This window comes from Microtus oregoni, unplaced genomic scaffold (genome assembly GCF_018167655.1).
Source record: "Microtus oregoni isolate MIOR12 unplaced genomic scaffold, Mior012 000002F_ref0000024, whole genome shotgun sequence".
In the NCBI taxonomy this organism is placed as follows: domain Eukaryota; kingdom Metazoa; phylum Chordata; class Mammalia; order Rodentia; family Cricetidae; genus Microtus; species Microtus oregoni.
Genome location: NW_024543061.1, coordinates 64,639,870 through 64,662,634, shown reverse-complemented (window position 1 = coordinate 64,662,634; position 22,765 = coordinate 64,639,870). Strand labels below are relative to the sequence as shown.

At 44.1% G+C, this 22,765-nt stretch overlaps 1 protein-coding gene across 12 annotated transcripts in view; it reads right to left on the bottom strand.

Moving 5' to 3' along the window:
• Positions 1–22,765, bottom strand: part of Znf384 (zinc finger protein 384) — a 32,756-nt gene that overhangs the window by 6,566 nt on the left and 3,425 nt on the right. For 4 of the 12 annotated variants that reach the window (XM_041637583.1, XM_041637573.1, XM_041637641.1 and 1 more), the window contains exons 3-8: positions 7,202–7,272; positions 6,665–6,902; positions 6,382–6,429; positions 5,848–6,184; positions 5,004–5,096; positions 105–329 (exon numbers count right to left, since the gene is read on the bottom strand). In XM_041637583.1, the coding sequence (XP_041493517.1) occupies positions 105–329; positions 5,004–5,096; positions 5,848–6,184; positions 6,382–6,429; positions 6,665–6,902; positions 7,202–7,267 (1,007 nt within the window). In that variant the 5' untranslated portion in view covers positions 7,268–7,272. Of the gene's footprint in view, positions 1–104; positions 330–5,003; positions 5,097–5,847; positions 6,185–6,381; positions 6,430–6,664; positions 6,903–7,201; positions 7,273–10,081; positions 10,136–22,765 lie in introns of all 12 variants that reach the window. The other 8 variants (XM_041637610.1, XM_041637601.1, XM_041637619.1 and 5 more) reach the window with 4 other exon arrangements.

The window sequence follows — 22,765 nt, the reverse complement described above, 5'->3', positions numbered from 1 at the left end:
TAACAAGAGAGATTAAGATTTCAAAAGGCAAAAGAGAGAACAGTTGGCACAGGCCACATGGTCTTGGGTGTTTTGGAGCCAGGCGAGGGGAGGAGCAACCTTACCGGGTGTGCTGCTGCAGATGGGAGAGCTGGCGGAAGGATTTCTCACAGAAGTTACAACTATAGGGCTTGGCCCCCGAGTGGATACGGATGTGCTGGGCCAGGTAGGAGCTGTTGGCAAAGGTCTTGGAGCAGTGCGGGCACTTGTGGGGCTTGGTCTCCGTGTGTGACTTGGAGTGGATCTGCATCTCCGACTTTGAGTAGAAGGTCAGTGAGCACATCCGGCACCTGGCCAAGCAAGGGTAACATTAGAGCTTTCCACCAGGAGGCGCTGCTGAGCCTCACAATCCTGCCAAGAGACTTCTACCTGACCCCATGTCGAGTTCCAGCTACATAGTGAGGCTTGTAAAAGCTTTTCCTTATTCCTCTTTTCTTTTCAAAGAAAGGGTCTCATGCAGCTCAAGCTGGCCTTGAAATCATTATGTAGCTCAGGCTGGCCTTCAACTCATGACCCTCTTATTTCTTACCTCCCCAAACTGGGATTATAGCTATGTGCCTCCATGCCCAGCCTAACACAGTGCCAAGCACTCAGAAATACCCAATAAGACAGGTAGATATTATGATCTGTGGTTCTCAACCTTCCTAATGCTGTGGCCCTTTAATACAGTTAGTTCCTCATACTGTGGTATTTCATTGCTACTTCATAACTGAAATTTTGCTACTGCTATGAATCGTAATGTAAATATCTGTTTTCCGATGGTCTTAGGTGACCCCTGTGAAAGGGTTGTTTGGGTTGTGTGACCCCCAGAGGGGACACAACCCAGAGGTTGGCATTCACTGATGTAGACTTTATTGGCACAGCTAAGGTTTCAAACCTTTCACGGTACTCCTAGCACTCCATGTTGGTCTCATGACATTCTCAAGCCCCTCCCCGCCATGCAATAAAGAAGGAAAACAGCATCTGCAGACAACCGTCTTCTTAGTGATTTTCCCTACTTCCTTATTACAGTGACTGCTAAAGAGATGGAGATGGAAAGTACCAAAATTTCCTAATCCATATCTGGTCTCTATCTTGTAGCTGATGTTTCATTAATCACCTGCCTCTGCCCCCAGCCTCAAGCCAATCAAATGAGAACCACTTTTAAAACAAGCCAAGGAAATGGTTAGTACTGGATTATAATCCTTAAATCTTAACGAGAATAAAAGAATTGAAAAGCAATGACCGCAATGCTACACCTTTCTTTTCCTTAGCACATGAAGCCAATGCTGGCACCTGAATAGAATCTTACTGGTCACCTGAACCAGTGGATCACTCCTGCTCTGACACTACACAACAATATCAAATGAGCCCCATCCCCTTAGACTTTACTGAGTAACAGTTATTTATACATGAGTTAGGAACAGCTTTGCCATGGCACACTATGAGTGAGCAGAAAAGGAGGTGGCCTGGAAGCCAGACCACTAGGGTAAGCTGCTCTTCTCTTCACCTTATCTTTGTAAATCAAAGGGTATGGGATAATGATTCTTGCATTCTTTTCAGAAGAATTTTGAAAATAGCTGAGACCAAGACTAGAACAAATTCCCTCTGAGAAAATGGTATTGCTGTTGTGGTCTCTGTACTAATGCTTTCACTAAAACTCTAGTAACTGATAACCAATTTTCATTCTCTACTTACTGTATGTAAGTCTGAAGAAAAGACTCCCAGTTTATCAGTCATTGGCTATAGACTGAGACACCCAAACATTGCAGGAAAGATCATCATGGTCAAAAGTAAACAGTCAATGGGGAATCTAGATACCTGGGCTCTAATCCAACAGAGTTAGTTACAGGTTGCCTGTTAACCTAGACTGTAGTCTTTTATTCTTTAAAATAAAGATATTAATTTTGCCTCTAGAAGGGCCAGCAAGCACCCAGGACCACCAAAGGTAAGCTAAATGTTCTTTATTAATAAAATGGCATTACTGCTAACAGCCTCAGTTTTGATGGGAGAGCCAATGACAACACAAATGTTTTATAAAGACTGCAGTTAACAATTGGACATAATTCCACTTATAAGACACAAGTGCAAAGTAAGTTCCTTAGATAACTAAAATTTTGCAGATTTTACAGTGTTGGGGCTTGAACCTAGGCCTTGCCACATACCAAGTGCTCTACTAATGAATTGTATCCTCGGCCCCAAGACATTTTAATTCAAGTATTAAATTTAATTAATATATTTTAATTCAAATCCCATCACCCTTGAAGTTCATTATGAAAGAGAAAATGATCCCGGCACTCGGGAGACTGAGGCAGGTCTGTGATGGGCTTGTATTCTAGCCTGAGCTACAGTGAGAGCCCTATGTTGAGGAATCAGAAGAATATCTTCAAAGCTTTAATTAGAGAAGAATCTGAGAAACTTAACTGAAAATAGACTGGCAAACTGGGTACAATGGTACATGCCTGTAACCCCAGCACTCAAGAAGTAGAAGGCAGGACAATCCAGAGTTCAAGGCCAGCCTGGGCTGCATGTGACCCTGTCTCAAAACAAAAGAAAAGACTGGCAATAGAATAACAAGTCTAAAAAGATCCTAGGGCCTAACGGCAATGCCAGTGACAATGGTCAGGAGGCCATCATGAGGCAGCTTGAGAATGACAGGACAGGGGAGGTACTTTCAAGCACCTTTGTTTCTACTCAGAATAACCTGGCAGGTACTCTCCTAATTCTATAAAAAGAAACCCCCAAAGCTCCAAAAACAATTTGTCAAAGGGCAAGCTATTCACTATAATACCACAATGTTAAGCTAACACCATGGCCTAGAACTAGAAATATACATGCAGAGGCTGAATATCTATCTACCAGGTGAAGGCACTGATCTCAGGTGACCACTAAAGTACAGGCTTTGCCACCCTAATCCAAAAACCTAAAAATCTGAAATCCTCTAAAACTTCCTAAGCAGTGACATCACACTGTAAGTGGAAAATTCTATATGTTACTTTATGATACAGACGGAAGTCAAAACACAGGCTCACTAAAAATACTATGTAAAATTACCATTAGACTACCTATATATAATTTGAAACAAATTAACGTCTTTCTCATTTAAAGCTTGAACATGATTTTACTAAAGTTTAAAAGAAAAACTGCAGGGAAGGCAAGCTTTAAAAAAGCTTGGCAGATGTCTAAAGGAGGAAGACAAAAAAGAAGAAAGCCGTATCTTTGGAGTTAGGCATGAAGGTTCAGCTACAGGAGGGTCTAGCAGTTATACGGGTCGGAGAAACTTCAGAGAAAGAGTGAGCAAGTCCAGAGTGTTAGGAAGAGCCCTCCTAGGCTTGAGCCACTATCTGGAGAGGAAATGTCACACCGACTAAGACCAGCTGACAGACCCAACATCCCACAGCAGCCCCACAGCAGCTAACTGGTTTTGGCTTGAGAGGCTATGTAGACCAGGCTGGCACTGAACTGATCCTCCTGCCTCAGCGTCCTGAGTACTAAATTGCTGGTGTGCTCCAGGTACCACATCCAGCTTAACAAATTTCCATGATCAGACTTGGGCGCCATCCCCAAGGTATCTCATTATGTATGTGCAAATATTCCAAAATTTGAAAAAAAGACAAAGTCTTGACCACGTCTCGACAAGGAATATTTAACCTGTGTTTAAAAACTGGAAGTTCTAGGAAGTCAAATAAGTACTTTACTGTAGGGTGCTGAGTAGTTAGCTGATTCAGGACAGTTTTGGCAGTGGGAAGGGAACGCTAGCCCGTACATCATTTGGTCCACTGCTTCAATGGACACCATGTACATCAGATACAGTGAGAATGGTATGCAATATAATGGCTGGGATTCAACAGTCACTTTGAATTATTATACCAGTTTTTTTTTTCTAAGATGCTGAAAACAATTTAAATGTTCAGATTTCTCCTCAAAATATTTTCACACAGTAGATCTGACTGACCTTCCCATTTATGTAAATGGGAATAAAGACTTCAAGCTAAGTTGACTTGTCCATAGCAACAGCACCTAATTCCTCCAATACCCAGCCATGCTACTGACAACTGGGAAGAAGTAGTTGACGTACAATACACAAAAATCAGGATTATTTTTTTTAAGTTCAACTGCATAGTAAGAAAGTCAGGATTCTTTGTGATTTGGAAGATTCCTCTGGATTTTAGAATTTTAAGTTTCTGATGGAATTTTTTTCAACTAGGACATAATTAGTCAGAGTTCAACTTCAGGGTTCCCTTTAAGAAGTATAGGGGCGTTCAAGAATTTCAAAAACACAGAAGGTCAGAAGGTCCTAGAAGGCGTCCTTCCAACTATGTACTCACAATTCTTTGTGTACATATACATGTATATATTCATACAGAGTTGGGGAACTTAGCATGGAGAAAAAAAATTAGCTTGGCAGAACTGAGGACCCTCGTCAACCAGAAGGGTTGCCTCCACTACTTCAACATGGTATATAAATGCATCTCATGTCACAATGACCTCACTTTAAGCAAATACATTTAAAAAAAAAAATCCAGGTATCTACACAATCAAGTAATAAGGGATTTTCATTTCAACTGATATAATAAAAGAATGCCTTTAAATGAATCAAACTTGTCAGGTACCTTTATAATATGGTATGATGTAAACATTTTCCAGGAACACTTATTGTATAAAGTGGGGTACACCTGTAATAATAAAGCTACAATGAACTTCTGAATTACAGCTAGAATTCTGCAGTGCTCAATACATTCTGCATAGCAACACCGCCCTCTTTTTCACGTAGAAAGAGGTATTTAAACAGTGTACTAGTGGATACTTTCCATAGAACTATACAATTCAAGTAAATAATGCTACGTAATGATTAACTCTAATCTTTCTGACCTTCCCAACATGTTAAAAATTATCTATACTCCCAACAAATGGGAGGCATACAAAGAATTCTCCCCATTTTACAGATGAGGAAACTGAGGCGCAGAGAGGGGAAAAGGACTTGCCCAGGGTCACACAGCAAGTTCGTGGTGGAGCCGGGAACTGAATCCATGAGCCCAAGGCTCTGTCCATTTCCTGTGCCGCAGTTCCCTTCGCTCCTAAAATGGGAACAACATTGCCCATCTCGGTACACTAAGGACAGAACCAGTCTCCCAGCCATGCAAATCTGCCCCTGTCTATATACATCAAGGCTGTGATAATAATTAAACCCATTCTGCACATCGGGACCAAGTGTCCAAAACCCACTAGGGACCCTGAAAGTTCTCAGGGAGGTTAAAGTTATTTCCCTGTCTAAGGGCAAGGAGTTTCTCTGTACACAGGGCCACGTGCCAATATGCACGTGCTTTTGTGGAACAACAACGTGAGAGAAAGTGGAGGATCAAAATGACTTCCAGGAGTTAGAAAGGGAGCAAACAAGTCACTTCATAAGTGTGCTATTCCTCCCACCCCAAACCATGCAGGGGCTGATGGATTGCACTGGGTTAGGTAAGATGCTCACCAGAGAGATTTCTTGGAAAATAAGAAACAGAAAGGGAAAAAGGGGGAGCTGCAGACATTGTCTGGAGCCCAGTTGGAAGCCTTATTGCAAGAGAGAAACTCTCCTGTCATTCAAAAATCAGTTAAGAATCATGACATCTGAGTTTTAAAGGGAGGGTGGGCATGGAGGAAGGGGCTAAGCAGCTAAAGTGCCAGCAGCTCCACCTTCCTATCACAGGACACCTGGACATGCAAGTGGCTCTCAGGTGGACAGCTGCTGAGCAGAGCCTGACTTGGGACAGGACCCAAAGAAGATAGGGGAAGCTTGAAACAGTGGCCCTCAACCCATCCTGCCCCTGCTTTGATTCCTACCTGTAGGTCTTGCCATCTTTGTGATGGTCATCGTCGTCATCAGGGGCAAGGACATAAGGGTCATTCATCTCAGGAAGCCCTGATTCCAGCATCCGCTTCTTCTTGCGGCCCCGAGGAGGTTTAGGAGGAGCCACATTGCCACCTCCACCACCACCTCCGCCTCCTTCTTCAGCTAGGGTTGATGCTACCTTCTTGGAGAGGTCAGGGACCACCTGTAGGGCTTGTGAGCCAGGGGGAAGAGCTGAGACAATCATGGGAGCCGATATAGGGAAGGTCTGAGCTGATGACGCTGTGGTCACAAGAGAGCCTGAGGGGGATGTGATTACCAAACCAGGACCTAGGATTGGGAGAAAAAGGAGATAGGGTCATGCTGTTCACCTCTGACCTAATCTATTTCATTTCCCCCAGATAGTGTCTAATCAATCCCTCACCACCACCCTCCAGCCCATTACTATTCAGGAAATCCCAAACCCTGTACAAAAACAATAGTTTGCTAACCCCTGTCCCCAGACCCCTGGTAACAGTGAGATTTACCCCTTGATTGACTCCCTTCTCTTCTCCACCTCTGAGAACAGGAGACTCCTTGATTCAGAGAAGGAAAGAATGTCACCTCCTCAAAGGCAGGGACCGCATCTTCTACTTCTTTGTATCCCCCACAATGCCTAGCACATTGCTAGGCACACAGTAGGCACTTAATAAAAATCTGATTGAGGAATTAAACACATACCCCACTCCCCATGTCCGCAGAGCCCTCCAGACTGGGGTCCTGATCATGAGAGATCAACACCTCAGATTGGAGAGAAGCAAGGGCGCTTACCCGCTGTCATCAGTCCTGTAGATGGCACAGGGACCACAGTAATGTTCTGGGTAACAGATGCCTGACTGTGTGGGGTCAGCTGCTCTGACTTGGACTCTGTGTCCATGCTAATGCCAGAGGACAGGGACACTGAGGCAGGCACTGTCAGCAAAGTGGGATAGTGAGGTGGCGCCAGTCCACAGCCCTTTTCTGGCAATAGCTGATCCTTCATCTTGTTGATGAACATTGTGTTTTCAATCTAAAAGAAAAGGAGGGGGAAGAGGAGTACCCTCTTCAGACTGAGCAGGCTTGATTTTTGTCTGTTCCCTAAGGATGTTTCGTTGCCTTCTCCTTGGAGATCAGGGAACAAGGGGCTGATATCTGCGCTTCTGGACGGGAGTCAGACCCAGACACTATGGGACTCTCAGTGATAGCGGACTCAGTGAAACAAGGTGTGTTTTACTTTGCTTCAGCCTCCATACAGTTAAGAACATCATGAAGAACTTAATTCACAGAGCTGAAATAAATACTGGGAAGAACAAAACAAACACCACTTACCTGCCCTGAGACTGTGGGGATAGATGGCCAGAAGTACGGGTTAGAATTGAAGTGAGACTCTTCCATTCTACCTGAAAAGAGATAGACCACCACCTCACACCTGGGAATAACTACTGAATGCTAGTAATGGAGAAGAGCAGTTGATGGAATTCGGGTCTCTGGCACCTGACCATGTAGCGGGGAATTAACAGTCAGGACCTCACATCTAGACCAGACAAAATGGCACTGGGCTATTAATCTCAGCCCTCAGGACACTGCAGGCTGAGGCCAGTGTGACTACTTATTGAAACATTCTCTAAAAGCAATATATGAATAGAAAGGACCACTGAGCAGTATGGCCCACCCCAAACACAATTTTTGATATTTATGACAAAATCTATGCACATCTCTGAGCCATAAAATGTTTGCCAAACTTCAAAAGGCCAGAATTGGTACTTTACTTTGAAGAGAAACGAAGCTGTGAAAACGAGATGCACCAGGACCATACACAGCCCATCAGTCACGAGCTTGAAAACAGTCATGTTATCTTTCACTGTTCCCCCTTTCCTTAAATCCATTTTCCTCGATTTTTTTTTCCTATTTCCAATCAACAAATCTATGAGCTACAATTCTACATAGCTTGGAAAGGTTTTAGACTGGCAGAAGCCCAAACAATCTGAACAGCCCAAGCTGGGATCAAACTGGTGATCCTCCTACTTTGGCCTCCTGTCTATCTAGGATTATAGGTCGGCATGCACCACCATACCTGGCCTATAATCAATACTGGAATAACGCCACACAAATCTCACCAAGACTAAAGAATAGGATATCTCACTGGGTTACATACACAAAGGGCTGAGCAGAAAGAACCAAGGAATTACCAGTCTAAAAAATTATAAAGAAATATGTATGTGTACACACACACACACACACACACACACACACACACACAGAGTGTATACTCACATGTGCAGGTGCGGTTGGAGGCCAGAAGAGAGAATTGGATCCCCTGGAGCTAGAGTTATAGGTGGTTGTGAGCCACTCAATAAAGTACTGGGAACTGAACTTGGATCCACTAGAAGATAGCACTCTTCAAACACAGACCACCAGTTTTAAAAAGGGGTTCTGGCTAGGTGTGGTGGTGCATGCCTTTAATCCCTGCACTTAAGAGGGGAGATTTCCAGTTAGCTTCAGGTTAGTCAGGGCTAAATAGTGAGGCCCTGAAAGAGTTCTGGGGTCTGAAGAGAGAGACCAGCAGGTAAGGGTTAAGAGCACTTGCTGTTCCAGCCAACACCCTCTTCTGGCTTCTGCAAGGACCCTGAATGGATATGTGCATACATACATTCAAACACATGTACTCTCATGTACAAATAATAAAATGAGCCAGGTGGTGACGGAGCATGCCTTTTATCCCAGCACTTGGAAGGCAGAGGCAGCCAGATCTCTGAGTTCGAGGTCAGCCTAGTCTACAGAGTGAGTTCCAAGACTACATAGAAACCTTTTCTCGGGAAAGGAAAGATGGAAAGATGGATGGATGGATGGATGGATTGACGGACGATAAACAGACAGATAGATTAGATAGAATAAGGTGAAAAATCAAGAGGGTTGGAGAGATAGCTCAGCAAGCATGAGGAACTGAGTAGGTGGGTAGTGGTCCACCTGTAACCCGAGCACTCATGAGCTGGAGTCAGCGACTGCCTGGGCAGCCACACCATCAGAAGAAGTAATTCTGAGTTCAGCCAAGAGACCCTGCCTCAATTTATATGGTGGAGAGTGATCCAGGAAGACACTCCAACTCATCACACACACACACACACACACACACACACACACACACCCCTCATGGTATGCATGCATATGCACACACATATATACAATAAATAACTGGGCTGCTCAGAAGGCAGAAGCAGACAGACCTCTGCGAGTTTCAAGGAACAGAAAAAGGAACAAAAGGAATAAACACTGCCACCAAAGAATAAACATTTTAAAGAGAAGAAAATGTTAATTACCCTAATTTGATTGTTAGAATCCATGTATCAAATTATCACATTGTCCTCCATAAATACGTCCAATTAGTAAGTGTCAATTAAAAAACAACAAAAGACACTGTGCTGAGTCAAGAGCAACCAGCTTTCAGGAGAGGAGGGGCTGTGAGCAGAAGCTGAGCTGCTTCCAGTGAGGACATGCTGGGGCTGACAGCAAACACCAGCCTCAAGGGAGACAGAAGCCAGTATGCCAACTCCAGAGAGTGGGAAAGACTTCCAACAAACAAGTCCAGGCAGGAAAAATAGTGGGTTTTTTTTTCTTAAGACAGGATCTCTATGTAACCCGGGCTGATCTGAAACTTGAAATGTAGGCCAGGTTGGCCTAGAATTCAGATTTACCTGCCTCTGCCTCCTTAATGTTGGAATAAAAAGTGTGTGCCAGCTGGGCGGTGATGGCGCACACCTTTAATCCCAGCACTCAGGAGGCAGAGGCAGGCGGATCTCTGTGAGTTCGAGACCAGCCTGGTCTACAAGAGCTAGTTCCAGGACAGTCTCCAAAACCACAGAGAAACCCTGACTCGAAAAACAAAAACAAACAAACAAAAAAAAAAGTGTGTGCCACCATACCCACCTTTCTCTGATTTTTAATAATTTTAAGGCTTTATTTTTACTTATGTGTATAAATACTTGCTTGAACATATGTGTGCATCATGTGCATGCAGTGGCCTCAGAGGTCAATCCCCTTGGGAATAGAGTTACAGCTGGTTTTAAGCTGCCATAGGGGTGCTGGAAATCAAACCCAGGTCCTCTGAAAGAGCAGCCAGTGCTCTTAACTGCTGGGCGATCTCTCTAGTCTAACCCCCTCCACAACCTGAGACAGGGTTTCTCTGTGTAACCTGGCTGTTTTGGTACTCACCCTCTAGACCAGGCTGGCCTTGAAGTGAGAGATTACACCCAACTCCCTTTTCAACTGTTAATTAAAAAACAAAAACAAAACTTTTGAGACAGAATCTGATGTAGTAGTCCAGGCTGGCCTGGAACTCACCAACAATCTTCCTGTCCTAACATCATAAGAGCTAGAATTAACAGACACGAGCCACCATGACCGGTTCAGCATACGGACTATTCTAGTAGGCAGCATCCTCAGTCTTCCTTCACTTCCTATCCTCATGTTTACATTGAGTACAGGCACACACAGGTCACAGTGCACAAGTGGAGGCCACAGACAACCTGTGAGAGTTACTTCTCTCCTACTACTACATGGGTTACAGGAATCCGTCACCAGAGTTGGTAGCAAGCGCTTTGCTCTCTAAGCTCAAATCCACACAAGGAATGAACTGTACTTCAGCCAAGGAAAGGAATGCACCAAATCTGTTGCTGACAGCTTCACACAAGTAAGGATCAACACTAAATGACCAAGCAACTCCAGGTAAATCTGGTCCTGAGTTACAAAAGTCACTCTAGGCATCCCTAAGGGATTGGTTCCAAGACTCTTTCCCAACAGACACCGAAAGTACACGTTCAAGTCCCTTTAAATTATTTAAAATTTCATTTCTGTCTGTATAAGTGTGCATATGCATTCACAGGCATGCCACATGTATGAAGGTGAGGGGGTATCTTATGAGAGTTATTTCTCTCTTTCCATGATGGGAATCCCAGGTATTGAGAGCAAGTTGTCAGACTGGGCAGCACATTTACATCTAATGAGCCATTCTTCAGTCCCTTTTTTAAAATGACAGAGCTGGCTGGCGGACATTTCATCCCAGCGTCAGGCCTACCTCAAGCTCCTGGATCAGTTTGCAGAGTGAAGGGCCAGCAAATGTCTCGGAACTGCCCCCACTTGCTCCAGCAGCCGCTGTCTCGTGCCCTCCTGTTCTTAGCGTGCTGGAATCTCCACCGTGGCACTCTTACCGTGCTTAGTTAAAGACAACTGTCCCTTACGGGAGCAAAGAGGAGCAGGTAGCCTTGATAAACATGAGAAGGCCAGAATGCCCGTGAGGAGAGTGATGCTCAAACAGGCCAGCACCGCAGTGATTGCCGCACAATAAAGCGGTTTAGATTGAGGATTTGGGGGAAAGAGGACATTTGACGAGGCTCTGACTGGGTCACTTGCTTTTAGGCTTCCTAGAACCCAGTATCTGAGAATTGAGAGTTGATTTTCTTTTAGTCCCTGGCCCTGTTCTTCCATAACTGCCCCATCCCTTCTGAACTCTGAGCTTAAAGGCTTGGATTGTACCAGATGTTGCAGGGGCCAAAGACAGCACAGAATAAACTGCCTTTTCCTAAGGAGCCCCCCCCTCAAAATGACGGAGATGACAAGAAAGAGAAATGACTCCCACATGTTCTCTGACCTCCACATGTATACTATGGCATGCACATGCCCCTGCACTCAAACACACATCACACACACAAAATAAACCAATATTGAAGACATGTATTGGTAACATCATATATACTTTAAACATCTCTACAGATTACTTATAACTACCAAACAATGCAAATGTAACATACATGGCTGTTGTACCATATTTGTTAGGAATCAGTCCTAACAGTTCAGAAGAGACAATCATCTCAGGCAAACCCACACAGCACACCAGCAACAATGTAACACTTCTTATTCAATCTACAGATAGGGAGGCTAATCTGGCTAAACTATTTTGGGGCAGTGATCATGTATTCTACACTGATGTCTTCTCACTGACCTTGACATCGCTCAAACATAATTTTGTACTGATTTGAATATAGTGGGCTCAGGGGCTGGAGAGAGAGCTCACAGGTTAAGAGTCCTGAGTTCAATTCCCAGTAACCACATGGTGGTTCACAACCATCCATAATGAGATCTGGTGCCCTCTTCTGGCATGTAGGCATACATGCTGGCAGAATACTGCCTACAAAATGAATATATAAATAATAAAAATAACTTTAAAAAATATAGTGGGCTCAATATGTATAAAATTTCAAAAAAGATACTAGAAGCTCAAATGTTAACCATAACCCTTTTCTTTCTCCTCTTCCATTGAAGAGAAATAAAACAGAAGTTACTGGGAGTGGTTGTGCACACCTTTAACCCCAGCACTCGGGAGGCAGAGGCAGGCAGATCTCTGAATTCTAGGGCAGCTTGGTCTACAGAGTGAGTTCTAGGACTTCCAGGGCTATTACACTGAGAAACCTTGTCTCAAAAAAATTGAACAAAACAAAAAGCTAGTGGGACAAGCCTAAGCTACAGGCCAAGCTTTCATAATTAACAATAGTCTCCCTGTTGTTTTTTGGTGAGCTGGCGGCCCAAAGAAAAGTCCAACTATAGTGGTGTACACCTTCAATCTCAGCACTTGAGAGGCAGAGGCAGGCAAATCTCTGGTCTACAGAGAGAGTTCCAGAACAGTCTGGAAACACAAAAACACTTTTTTTTTTTTTTTTTTTTTTTTTTTTTTTTTTTGGTTTTTCGAGACAGGGTTTCTCTGTGAAAAACACTTTCTTGAAGAAACAAAACAAAACAAAACAGGTACTGGATGTCAGTATATATGTGTGCACGTGCAAAAGTGCCCGCGTGGAGGGCAGAGAACAGTTCTTTCCTTCTATCTGACATGTGTGCAAAGAGGACAGTTCTTTCCTTCTATCTGACATGTGTGCAAAGAGGACAGTTCTTTCCTTCTATCTGACATGTGTGCAACAGTGCCCGCGTAGAGGGCAGAGGATAGCTCTCTCCTTCTATCTGACATGTGTGCAACAGTGCCCGCGTAGAGGGCAGAGGACAGTTCTTTCCTTCTATCTGACATGTGTGCAAAGAGGACAGTTCTTTCCTTCTATCTGACATGTGTGCAAAGAGGACAGTTCTTTCCTTCTATCTGACATGTGTGCAACAGTGCCCGCGTGGAGGGCAGAGGACAGTTCTTTCCTTCTATCTGACATGTGTTCTGGAAACCAAACTCAGTCTCCAGGCTTGACTGGAAAGTACCTTTACCTGGCTGAACCAGTACTCAGGAAAGTGACAGAAAGACCTTACAGTGTATAGCATATACTGGCCTCTACTTTACCTGGCTGAACCAGTACTCAGGAAAGTGACAGAAAGACCTTACAGTGGCCTCTACTTTACCTGGCTGAATCAGTACTCAGGAAAGTAACAGAAAGACCTTACAGTGTATAACATATACTGGCCTCTACTTTAATTACAAATGCTGCTGGGATTAAAGACATGTATCATCAGTCCTGACAAATCTAAATAGCATGAATTATTATTTTGATTTGCGGGGGGGATGCTGTGTGTGTGTGTTTAACAATTTTCTTTTCTTGGCTAGGAATGGTGACGCAGGCCTTTAATCCCAGCACTTACAAGGTAGGTGGATCTCTGTGAGTTTGAGGCCAGTAGGGCTACACAATAAGTCCCTAATTAAAAATTCTTTTCTTCACATTTTATTTCTATTCTGTGTGGGAAGGCATGTTCATACTACCATACATACAAGTGGAGGACAGAGGACAACCTGCACTATGTGGTTTCTGGAGGCTGAACTCAAGTTATCAGGCTTGGCAGGACTGCCTTCACCCACAGAGCCAACTGACTAGACGGCCTTGTTTTTGTTTCTTGGTTTTTTTTTTTGTTTGTTTGTTTTTTTTTGAGATAATAACCTCCCCTGACCCAGACTGGCCTCTACTTCCCAAATGCCACTGGGATTAAAGACGCGTACCACCAAGCCCAGCTTCTGCTCTTTCAAATAAGGAATCTGGTGCCGGGCGGTGGTGGCGCACGCCTTTAATCCCAGCACTCGGGAGGCAGAGGCAGGCGGATCTCTGGGAGTTTGAGGCCAGCCTGGTCTACAAGAGCTAGTTCCAGGACAGGCACCAAAGCTACAGAGAAACCCTGTCTCGAAAAACCAAAAAAAAATCCATAGATCAAATAAGGAATCTGGAGAACAAGGAACTAAACCCAGGCAGCAAAGAACAGGTTAAGGAAAAAGGCTCTGCTAGATGAGGGAGTACATTTCCGTGATACCAAACACTTGGGGGGGGGGGGGCGCAGAAACCAGAATCAAGAGTTACAAGTCATCCTCTACTACACAGTAAATTTAAAGTCAATCTGAGCTCTAAAAGACCAGTCTCAAAAAACAAAAACAACAACAAAAGCAATTGACTGTGGTGGCTCACACCTAGGGTCCCAGTCCTCCAGAGGATGAGGGAGTCCAGCTGCCATGAGTTTGAGGTCCATGAGGCCCAACTCTAGCTGAGGTGCTATTATTAGCAGTTAATGGCTGCTGGAATAAGGGGAGCCATTTTTCTTCAGTATGTAGTCCTACACTCATGTTCATGCAAACAACCTTAATTAAATGCAGCAATTAAAAAAGACAGTAAGTAGGAACAAAGAAGGGCTTCAAAGGGAAGGGAATAAGAAAGGGTAATGGGGGATGAACATGAACAATATACATTACATACATGTATGAAGTTGTCAAAGAAAAAAATTATATTAAACAAACCAGGAAGCTGCGAGTGGTGGTACATGCCTTTAATCCCACCACTCAGACATAGAGGCAGGCAGGTCTCTGAGCTGGAGGCCAGCCAGGTCTACAGAGCTAGTTCCAGGACAGCCAGGGCTATAGAGAAATGCTGTCTCAAAAAACCAATCAAACAACCAAACAAAAGAGGAATTAGAGAGATGGCTCTGTGGTTAAAAGTACATTTGTTCTTGCAGGACTCAGGTTCAGTTCTCAGCACCCATGCATCAGCACACAACCTCCTTTACATCCAGTTCTAGGGCTCTTTTCAACACTGCAGACAAATGGTTCACATACATATGTATCGGCAAAACACCAATACACACAATTTTTTTTTTTTTGGTTTTTCGAGACAGGGTTTCTCCGTGGCTTTGGAGCCTGTCCTGGAACTAGCTCTTGTAGACCAGGCTGGCCTTGAACTCACAGAGATCCACCACCTGCCTCTGCCTCCCGAGTGCTGGGATTAAAGGCGTGCGCCACCACTGCCCGGCTAACACAAATCTTGAAAACACACATGCACGGTAAACGGGCCCATAATCCCAGCACTCTACAGGAAAGGAGAGCCACATGAAATTCAGGGCCGACCAGGACTGTACACTGAGACAATGTCTCTAAGAGTAAAGGAGAGTTTCTGGTAGAAACAAAGACCATACAAACGAAGTAACACAGTACGGATGTGAACTCATCCAGGCACTCAAATTTAAAAAAATTTGGAGGCTGGGAGATAGCTCTGTTGTCACAGTGCTAGTCACATAAGTCTGAAGACTTGAGTTCAATCCCCAGAACAGTGGAAGGACAGAACAGACGCCCACTATTTATGCACTGTCCTCTATACGCACATGCGGTGGGATCCTGTGCACTGTATGTTTTGTTCTCACTGGTTGATAAATAAAGCTACTTTGGCCTATGGCAAGATAGTATAAGAGTCAGGCAGGAAATCCAAGCAGAGATATAGGTGAAGAAGGGCAGAGTCTGAGAGACACCAGCAGCCAGAGCAAGATGCAAAATGCTAGAGCACAGGTAAACCCCATACACAGATTAATAGAGATAGGTTAATTTAAATGTAATAAGATAGCTAGTAATAAGCTGAGACATTGGCCAAACATTTATAATTAATATATACATATAACTAAACTCTGAGTGGTTATTTGAGAACTGGCAGGCAGGAGAAACATCCAGTTATTTTTTATTTTATGTGTATGAGTGTTTGTCTTCATGTATGTATATGTACCATGTACATGCTTCATATCAATGTTGAAGAACCTGGAACTGGAGTTACAAACAGGTGTGAATTGCCATGTGGATGCTGGGAATTTAATCTGGGTCCTCTGCAAGAGCAGCAAGTGTTCGTAACTGCTGAGCCATCTCCCCAGCTCTCCAAACTTAAGGCTGCTTTATAATTTTGAAATAGGGTTTCTCTATGTAGCCCTGGCTGGCCTAGAATTCATTATGTAGACCAGAATGACCATAAACTCATAGAGATCCACTTGCCTCTGCCTCCTGAGTGCTGGGATTAAAGCTTTGAGCAACCATACTAGACAAAGTTATTGATATCAGCAAATTGATATGTAGCTCAAGATCATATTCTCATGAAATTTCACTTACATACCAACATAATTCACTCTGGAGCGGAGTGTGACGGCACACGCTTATGTGTGCAGCACTTGTGGGAGGCAGAGATCAGCGATCAGGAGTTCAAGGCCATCCTCTTCCTTTGCTACACAAAGGTCAGTCTGGGATACAGGAGACTGCTATCTCACACAAAACAAACAGCCAAGGACTAGAAAGATGGCTCAGCAGTAAGGGTACTTGCTATGCCTGACAATCTGAGTTTGACCCCATATTCCTACACAGTAAGATGAGAGAACTGACAACTACATGTTGTCTTCTGCACATGCACAGCAGCACACCCAGGTCCACAGACGTACAGTTATTAAAAATTAAACAAACCCACCACCTTAATCCCAGCACTCGAAGGATCTCTGAGTTCAAGGCCAGCCTGGTCTACAGAGCCAGTTCCAGGATGGCCAGGGCTGTTACACAGAGAAACCCTGCCGGGCGGTGGTGGCACACGCCTTTAATCCCAGCACTCGGGAGGCAGAGACAGGCGGATCTCTGTGAGTTCGAGACCAGCCTGGTCTACAAGAGCTAGTTCCAGGACAGGCTCCAAAACCACAGAGAAACCCTGTCTCGAAAAACCAAACAAACAAACAAACAAACAGAGAAACCCTGTCCTGTAAAAACAAAAAACAAAACAAACCCACAAGAACCTATAATCCCAGCATAGATGACATAATCAAGTCACAAGAAGTTGCCCAAATACCTCAGCTCTTCTCTTATAGCAATGCCTTCTGCTTCCAGTCATTCAACTATGTCTCATGAGGTGTACCCTATGAGCAATTGATTGAGGTAGAGAAAAAGAGAGTCTGGTTTACTGATGGTTCTAAATCCTATGCAGGGAGCACCGAGAAGTAGACAGTTGCATTACAACCCCTCTCTGGGACAACCTGAAGGCAATTCTTCACTGTAGGTAGAAGACATGGTCATGGGCTGTAGCCAATGGACCAGCTGAATGGTCAGGGACTTGGAAAAAGCATGATTAGAAAATTAGTAAGAAAGACATATGGGAGCCGGGCGGTGGTGGCGCACGCCTTTAATCCCAGCACTCGGGAGGCAGAGGCAGGCGGATCTCTGTGAGTTCGAGACCAGCCTGGTCTACAAGAGCTAGTTCCAGGACAGGCTCCTAAACCACAGAGAAACCCTGTCTCGAAAAACCAAAAAAAAAAAAAGAAAGAAAGACATATGGGAAGATGTATGTGAGTAGATCTCTCCAAATAAGTGAAGGAGGTGAAAATACTGTGTGATGAGCAAATGCTCATCAAAAGGTGACTTCAGCCGAGACGTCTAATAATCAAGTAGATGGGATGACCCATTCTGTGGACAGCAAGCTCCCCCCTTACCACCATCCCTGTCACTGCCCAATGGACCCAAGAACAAAGTTGCCAAGGTGGCAGGGATAGAAGTTATGCGTGGGCTTGACCACATGGTCTTCCACTCACTGCTGACCTGGCTATAGCTGCTGCTCACCACAGGCACCACTCCTGAGACTATGAGCCAGCAACCTGGTGGCAGGATGACTATGTCAGAGCACTTTCTTTTGTTTGTTTATTATGTGTACAGTATTCTACCTGCACACCAGAAGAGGGCACCAGATCTTACTATAGATGTTGTGAGCCACCACGTGGTTGCTGGGAATTGAACTCAGAACCTCAGGAAGAGCAGCCAGTGCTCTTAACCTCTGAGCCATCTCTCCAGCCCCTCAGAGCGCTTTCTTCATGCAAAGAAAACCTCTTTGTCCTTACTGGAACAGACACTTACTCGGTCATCAATTTGCCTTTCGTGCTTCTGAACCAAGTATCATCTGTGGACTTACAGAGTGCCTCGTCTACCGTCATGGTACTCTACATACTCTACACAGCACTGTTTCTGAACAAGGAACTCAACTTCCTGCCAGAGAACTGTGACAGTGGGCTCACATTCACGGGATCCACTGGTCTACCATGTTCCCCACCATGCTGAGCAGCAGATTAAATGGTGGAATGGCCTTTTAGAGACACAGTTATGCACCAATTAGGAGGCTAATTAGGAAGTGGAAGCAAGAAAAGAAGTTCATGGTTGGGGGCAAGAAAGATGGCTTGATGGTTAAGAGCTTATATTGCTTTTACAGAGGACCCAAGTTTGGTTCCTAGCACTCATGGTAGGTGGCTCACAACTGCCTCTAAATCCAGCTCCGGGGTGTATTTTGTTAGTGTGTACAATTCCTCTGGCCTGAGTACTTACATACACATAACCACAAACACATAATTAAAAAAAAAAATTCAAGGCCACCCTAGTTTACATAACAGGTTTGAAGTCAGCCTGGGATACATGAGACCCTACCTCAAAAGAGTAAATTAAAAACAATAATTAAAAACAAGGCTGGAGATGTATAGCTCAGTAGGCAGAGTACTTGCATAGCAGGCGGGAAACCTGTGCTGGATCCCAGCACTATCAACTGGGTGTGGCAGAATATACCTGTAATTCCAGAGCTTGGAAATTCGAAGGAGGAACAGAAGGTCAAGGTTATCCGTGATTCTAAACAGCCCGGCGAGCCTGGGATAGGTGAAACCTTGTCTCAAACAAAACAAAAACCCCTATTTTTTAAAGTAACAGAGCCAGGGCGGAAGAGATGACTCAGAAACTAAGAGTACTTGTTCTTACAAAAGCCCCAGGTCCAGTGCCTAGTTCCTACACAGTAGTTTAACCATCCATACCCCATCTTCTGATACACCAGGCACACACATGGTACAAATACATGCGTGTGGGCAAAATACTCATATATATTAAATAACTTTTTTGTTTTTGTTTTCTGAGACAGGATTTCTCTTGTATAGGCCTGGCTGTCCTAGAACGCACTCTAAAGACCAGGCTGGTCTCAAGCTCGTAGAGATTCTACTGTCTCCACCTTCCAAGTGTTGGGACTTCAGTATGGAGCCTGTCCTGGAACTAGCTCAGCACACCAGGCTGGCCTTAAATTCACAGTCTGCCTATACCTCATGAGTGATGGAATTAAAGGTGTGCGCCACCACTGCATGGCAAATGCTTTTTAACTAAACAAAACAAACAAACAAAAATATTAAAGTAACAGAGGTCAGAGAGTAATGGCATTTACTGCCAAGCCTGATAACTTGAGTTCAGTCCCTAGGACTCACATAGTAGAGCGTGAACAATCACAGAATATGCTGAATTGCATGTGTGCTCTATGGTGCATCCCCTCTCCATGAAAAAAAATGTGATAAAATTTAAAAAGTAAATAAATAAAACCCCCAACCAAACCAATCAGTCATCATGGCACAGGCCTTTAATCCCAGTATTGGGGAGGCAGAGGCAAGACAGTCTCTTATTTTGAGTTCAAGGCCAGCTTGGTCTCCGCATTTCCAGCCAAGGATCCATGGTAAGACATTTGCAATAAATAGGACAGCCCAAAATCAGGCACATAAGAACTACTGCTCACAAAGCATAAATAGTTGTAAAATGACAGGTAAGGAAAATGCTATCATTTGTGGGACATAGTAGCTCTGCCTATGATCTAAGCACTTGAGAGGCTGAGACTGGAGAACTGTTATGTGAGTTAGAGCTGGGCTCCTGCCCTACCTAGTTTCATGCCAATCTAGGTACCAAATGTAACCCTGTCTCAAAAACTACAGACGAGGCCCGGCGATGGTGGCGCACGCCTTTAATCCCAGCACTCGGGAGGCAGAGGTAGGCGGATCTCTGTGAGTTCGAGACCAGCCTGGTCTAGAGAGCTAGTTCCAGGACAGGCTCCAAAGCCACAGAGAAACCCTGTCTCGAAAAACCAAAAAAAAAAAAAAAAAAAAAAAAAAAACTACAGACGAGGTAACATGTTTTAGCAGATGAAGGTGCTTGCTGCCAAGGCCAATAACCTTAGTTCCATCCCCAGAACAAACATGGGAAGGAAAAGAATCAACTCCTCTGTGCTGTTCTGACCTCTGCATGCATGCTATCTCTCACATTTGTGTGTGCGCGCACACACAGACATACACAATACATATATAAAAAAAGCTATCTATGCTATCCTTCTCCTGATAAGTTATCCTAAATCCATGTATTCCTTGGCTTGAGGTCAGCTGGAAAGCCATGAATGAAGGTAATGGCTACAGTACAATGCAAATGGTGCCCCAGAGCCACAACACTCAAATTCTAGTTGACCTGGCATTTAAGCACTCACTTTCCCTCCTCATCTATCACAGAGGAAATCTCCCCAAACTATGCAACATTCCAACAACCTAAAGAAATCACTGATAGAATGGGGGCCACCTCGACACAGAGTATTTCCAACCAGTTTTAATTGTACTGATGCATTTAAAACAAAAAAGTAGAGGGTGGTGGTGCACGCCTTTGATCCCAGCACTAGGGAGGCTGAGGCAGGCAAATCTCTGAGTTTGAGGTCAACCTGGTCTACAAAGTGAGTTCCAGAACAACCAGGACTGTTACACTGAGAAACCGTGTCCTTGAATAACAAAAATGAAAATAAATAAAAACAAAAACAGAATACAGCTTAGTGTGGTAGCTTTTGAAGCCATCACTCAGGAGACAAAAGCAGGAGGATCTTGGTAAGTTTAAAACTAGCCTAGTCTGCCGGGCGATGTTGGCGCACGCCTTTAATCCCAGCACTCGGGAGGCAGAGGCAGGCGGATCTCTGTGAGTTCGAGACCAGCCTGGTCTACAGAGCTAGTTCCAAGACAGGCTCCAAAGCCATAGTGAAACCCTGTCTCGAAAAACCAAAAAAAAAAGGGGGCTGGAGAGATGGCTCAGTGGTTAAGAGCATTGCCTGCTCTTCCAAAGGTCCTGAGTTCAATTCCCAGCAACCACATGGTGGCTCACAACCATCTGGAATGAGGTCTGGTGCCCTCTTCTGGCCTGCAGACATACATACAGACAGAATATTGTATACATAATAAATAAATATTAAAAAAAAAAAAAGAAAAAAAACTAGCCTCATTCAAATCTAGATAATTAGATATATACATACAAATAAATAAAGAGCAGGAGGGATTGATTGCTCAGTAGTTAAAAGCATTAGATACCCTTGCTTAGGTTCAAATTTCAGCATTCACATGGCAGCTCAAAACCATCTGTAACTCCAGTTTCAGGAGATTCAACGCCCTCTTCTGGCCCGCAGGGCCACTAGGCATGTACAAGGTGCACAGATATACATGCCAGCAAAACAACCATGCACACTAAAAAAATGAAAGGAAGAAAAAAAAGAGTCAGGTGTGGTGGTGCATGCTGCAATCCAGGGTTCCGGAAGTTGGGGCAGGGAGATTATGATTTCAGACCAATCTGAAGCTGTCAAGCTGGCTCAGCAGACAAAGGTGATTGCCACCAAGCCTAATAACCTGAATTTGATCCTCCGAACACGCAGGGGAGAAGAAAAAACCGACATCCACAGGTTGGTATCTGACCACTATCCTTGCACCATGACATACGCACCCATAAACATTTTCTTTCACTCCCTACCACTACTCCTACATGCAAAAGACCAATCTACAGTGAGACCATGTCTCAAAAAAAAAAAAAAAAGAAAGAAAGAATTTGAAAAGAACTGGCTTTACTTTAGAAAGTGGAAGAAAGTAGAAGACTTCTTTTATAACCCCAGAGAACAAGGAAAAGTAATTAACAAGAAAGCCTCCAGATTAAAGGAGCTTCAACTCTGCTACTCTATTAAGCTTCAACTATTTTGTTAATAAGAAAGGAAGTCTAGGGCTGGAGAGATGGCTCAGAGGTTAAGAGCACTGCCTGCTCTTCCAAAGGTCCTGAGTTCAATTCCCAGCAACCACATGGTGGCTCACAACCATCTGTATGGGGTCTGGTGCCCTCTTCTGGCCTGCAGGCATACACACAGACAGAATATTGTATACATAATAAATAAATAAATATTAAAAAAAAAAAAAGAAAGGAAGTCTAAGTCCAGAGAAAGTAAGTAAAAACAAAACAAAAACAAAAACCCCAAGCCGGGTGGTGGTGGCGCACACCTTTAATCCCAGCACTCAGGAGGCAGAGGCAGGTGGATCTCTGTGAGTGTGAGACCAGCCTGCTCTACAAGAGCTAGTGCCAGGACAGGCTCTAGAACTACAGTGAAACCTTGTCTCAGAAAACAAAAAAACCCAAAATTCCAAAACTATCATGATTGAATTAGAACTTTTCTTTCCAGTATCCAACTCAGTCTGGTGATTGGTCAGTAGGGGAAAGGCTTACCCAGCATGCATAATGTCCTGGGTTTGATGCCCAGCACTACATAAACCTAGGTGAGGTAAAATTGCTGACCCCAGCATTCAGGTGGAAGCAAAAAGATCAAAAGCTCAAGGTATTGCTCAGCTACAAAGTGAGTTTGAGGTCATCTTAGGCAACATAACAGACTATTTTTTTTTTCCAGGATAGGGTTTCTCTATTAATAATCACTCTGTAGACCAGGCTGGCCTATAGTTTAAAAGATTTGCCTACCTCTGTCCACGAGTGCTGGGATTAAAAGTATGTGCCACCACCTCCAGACAAGA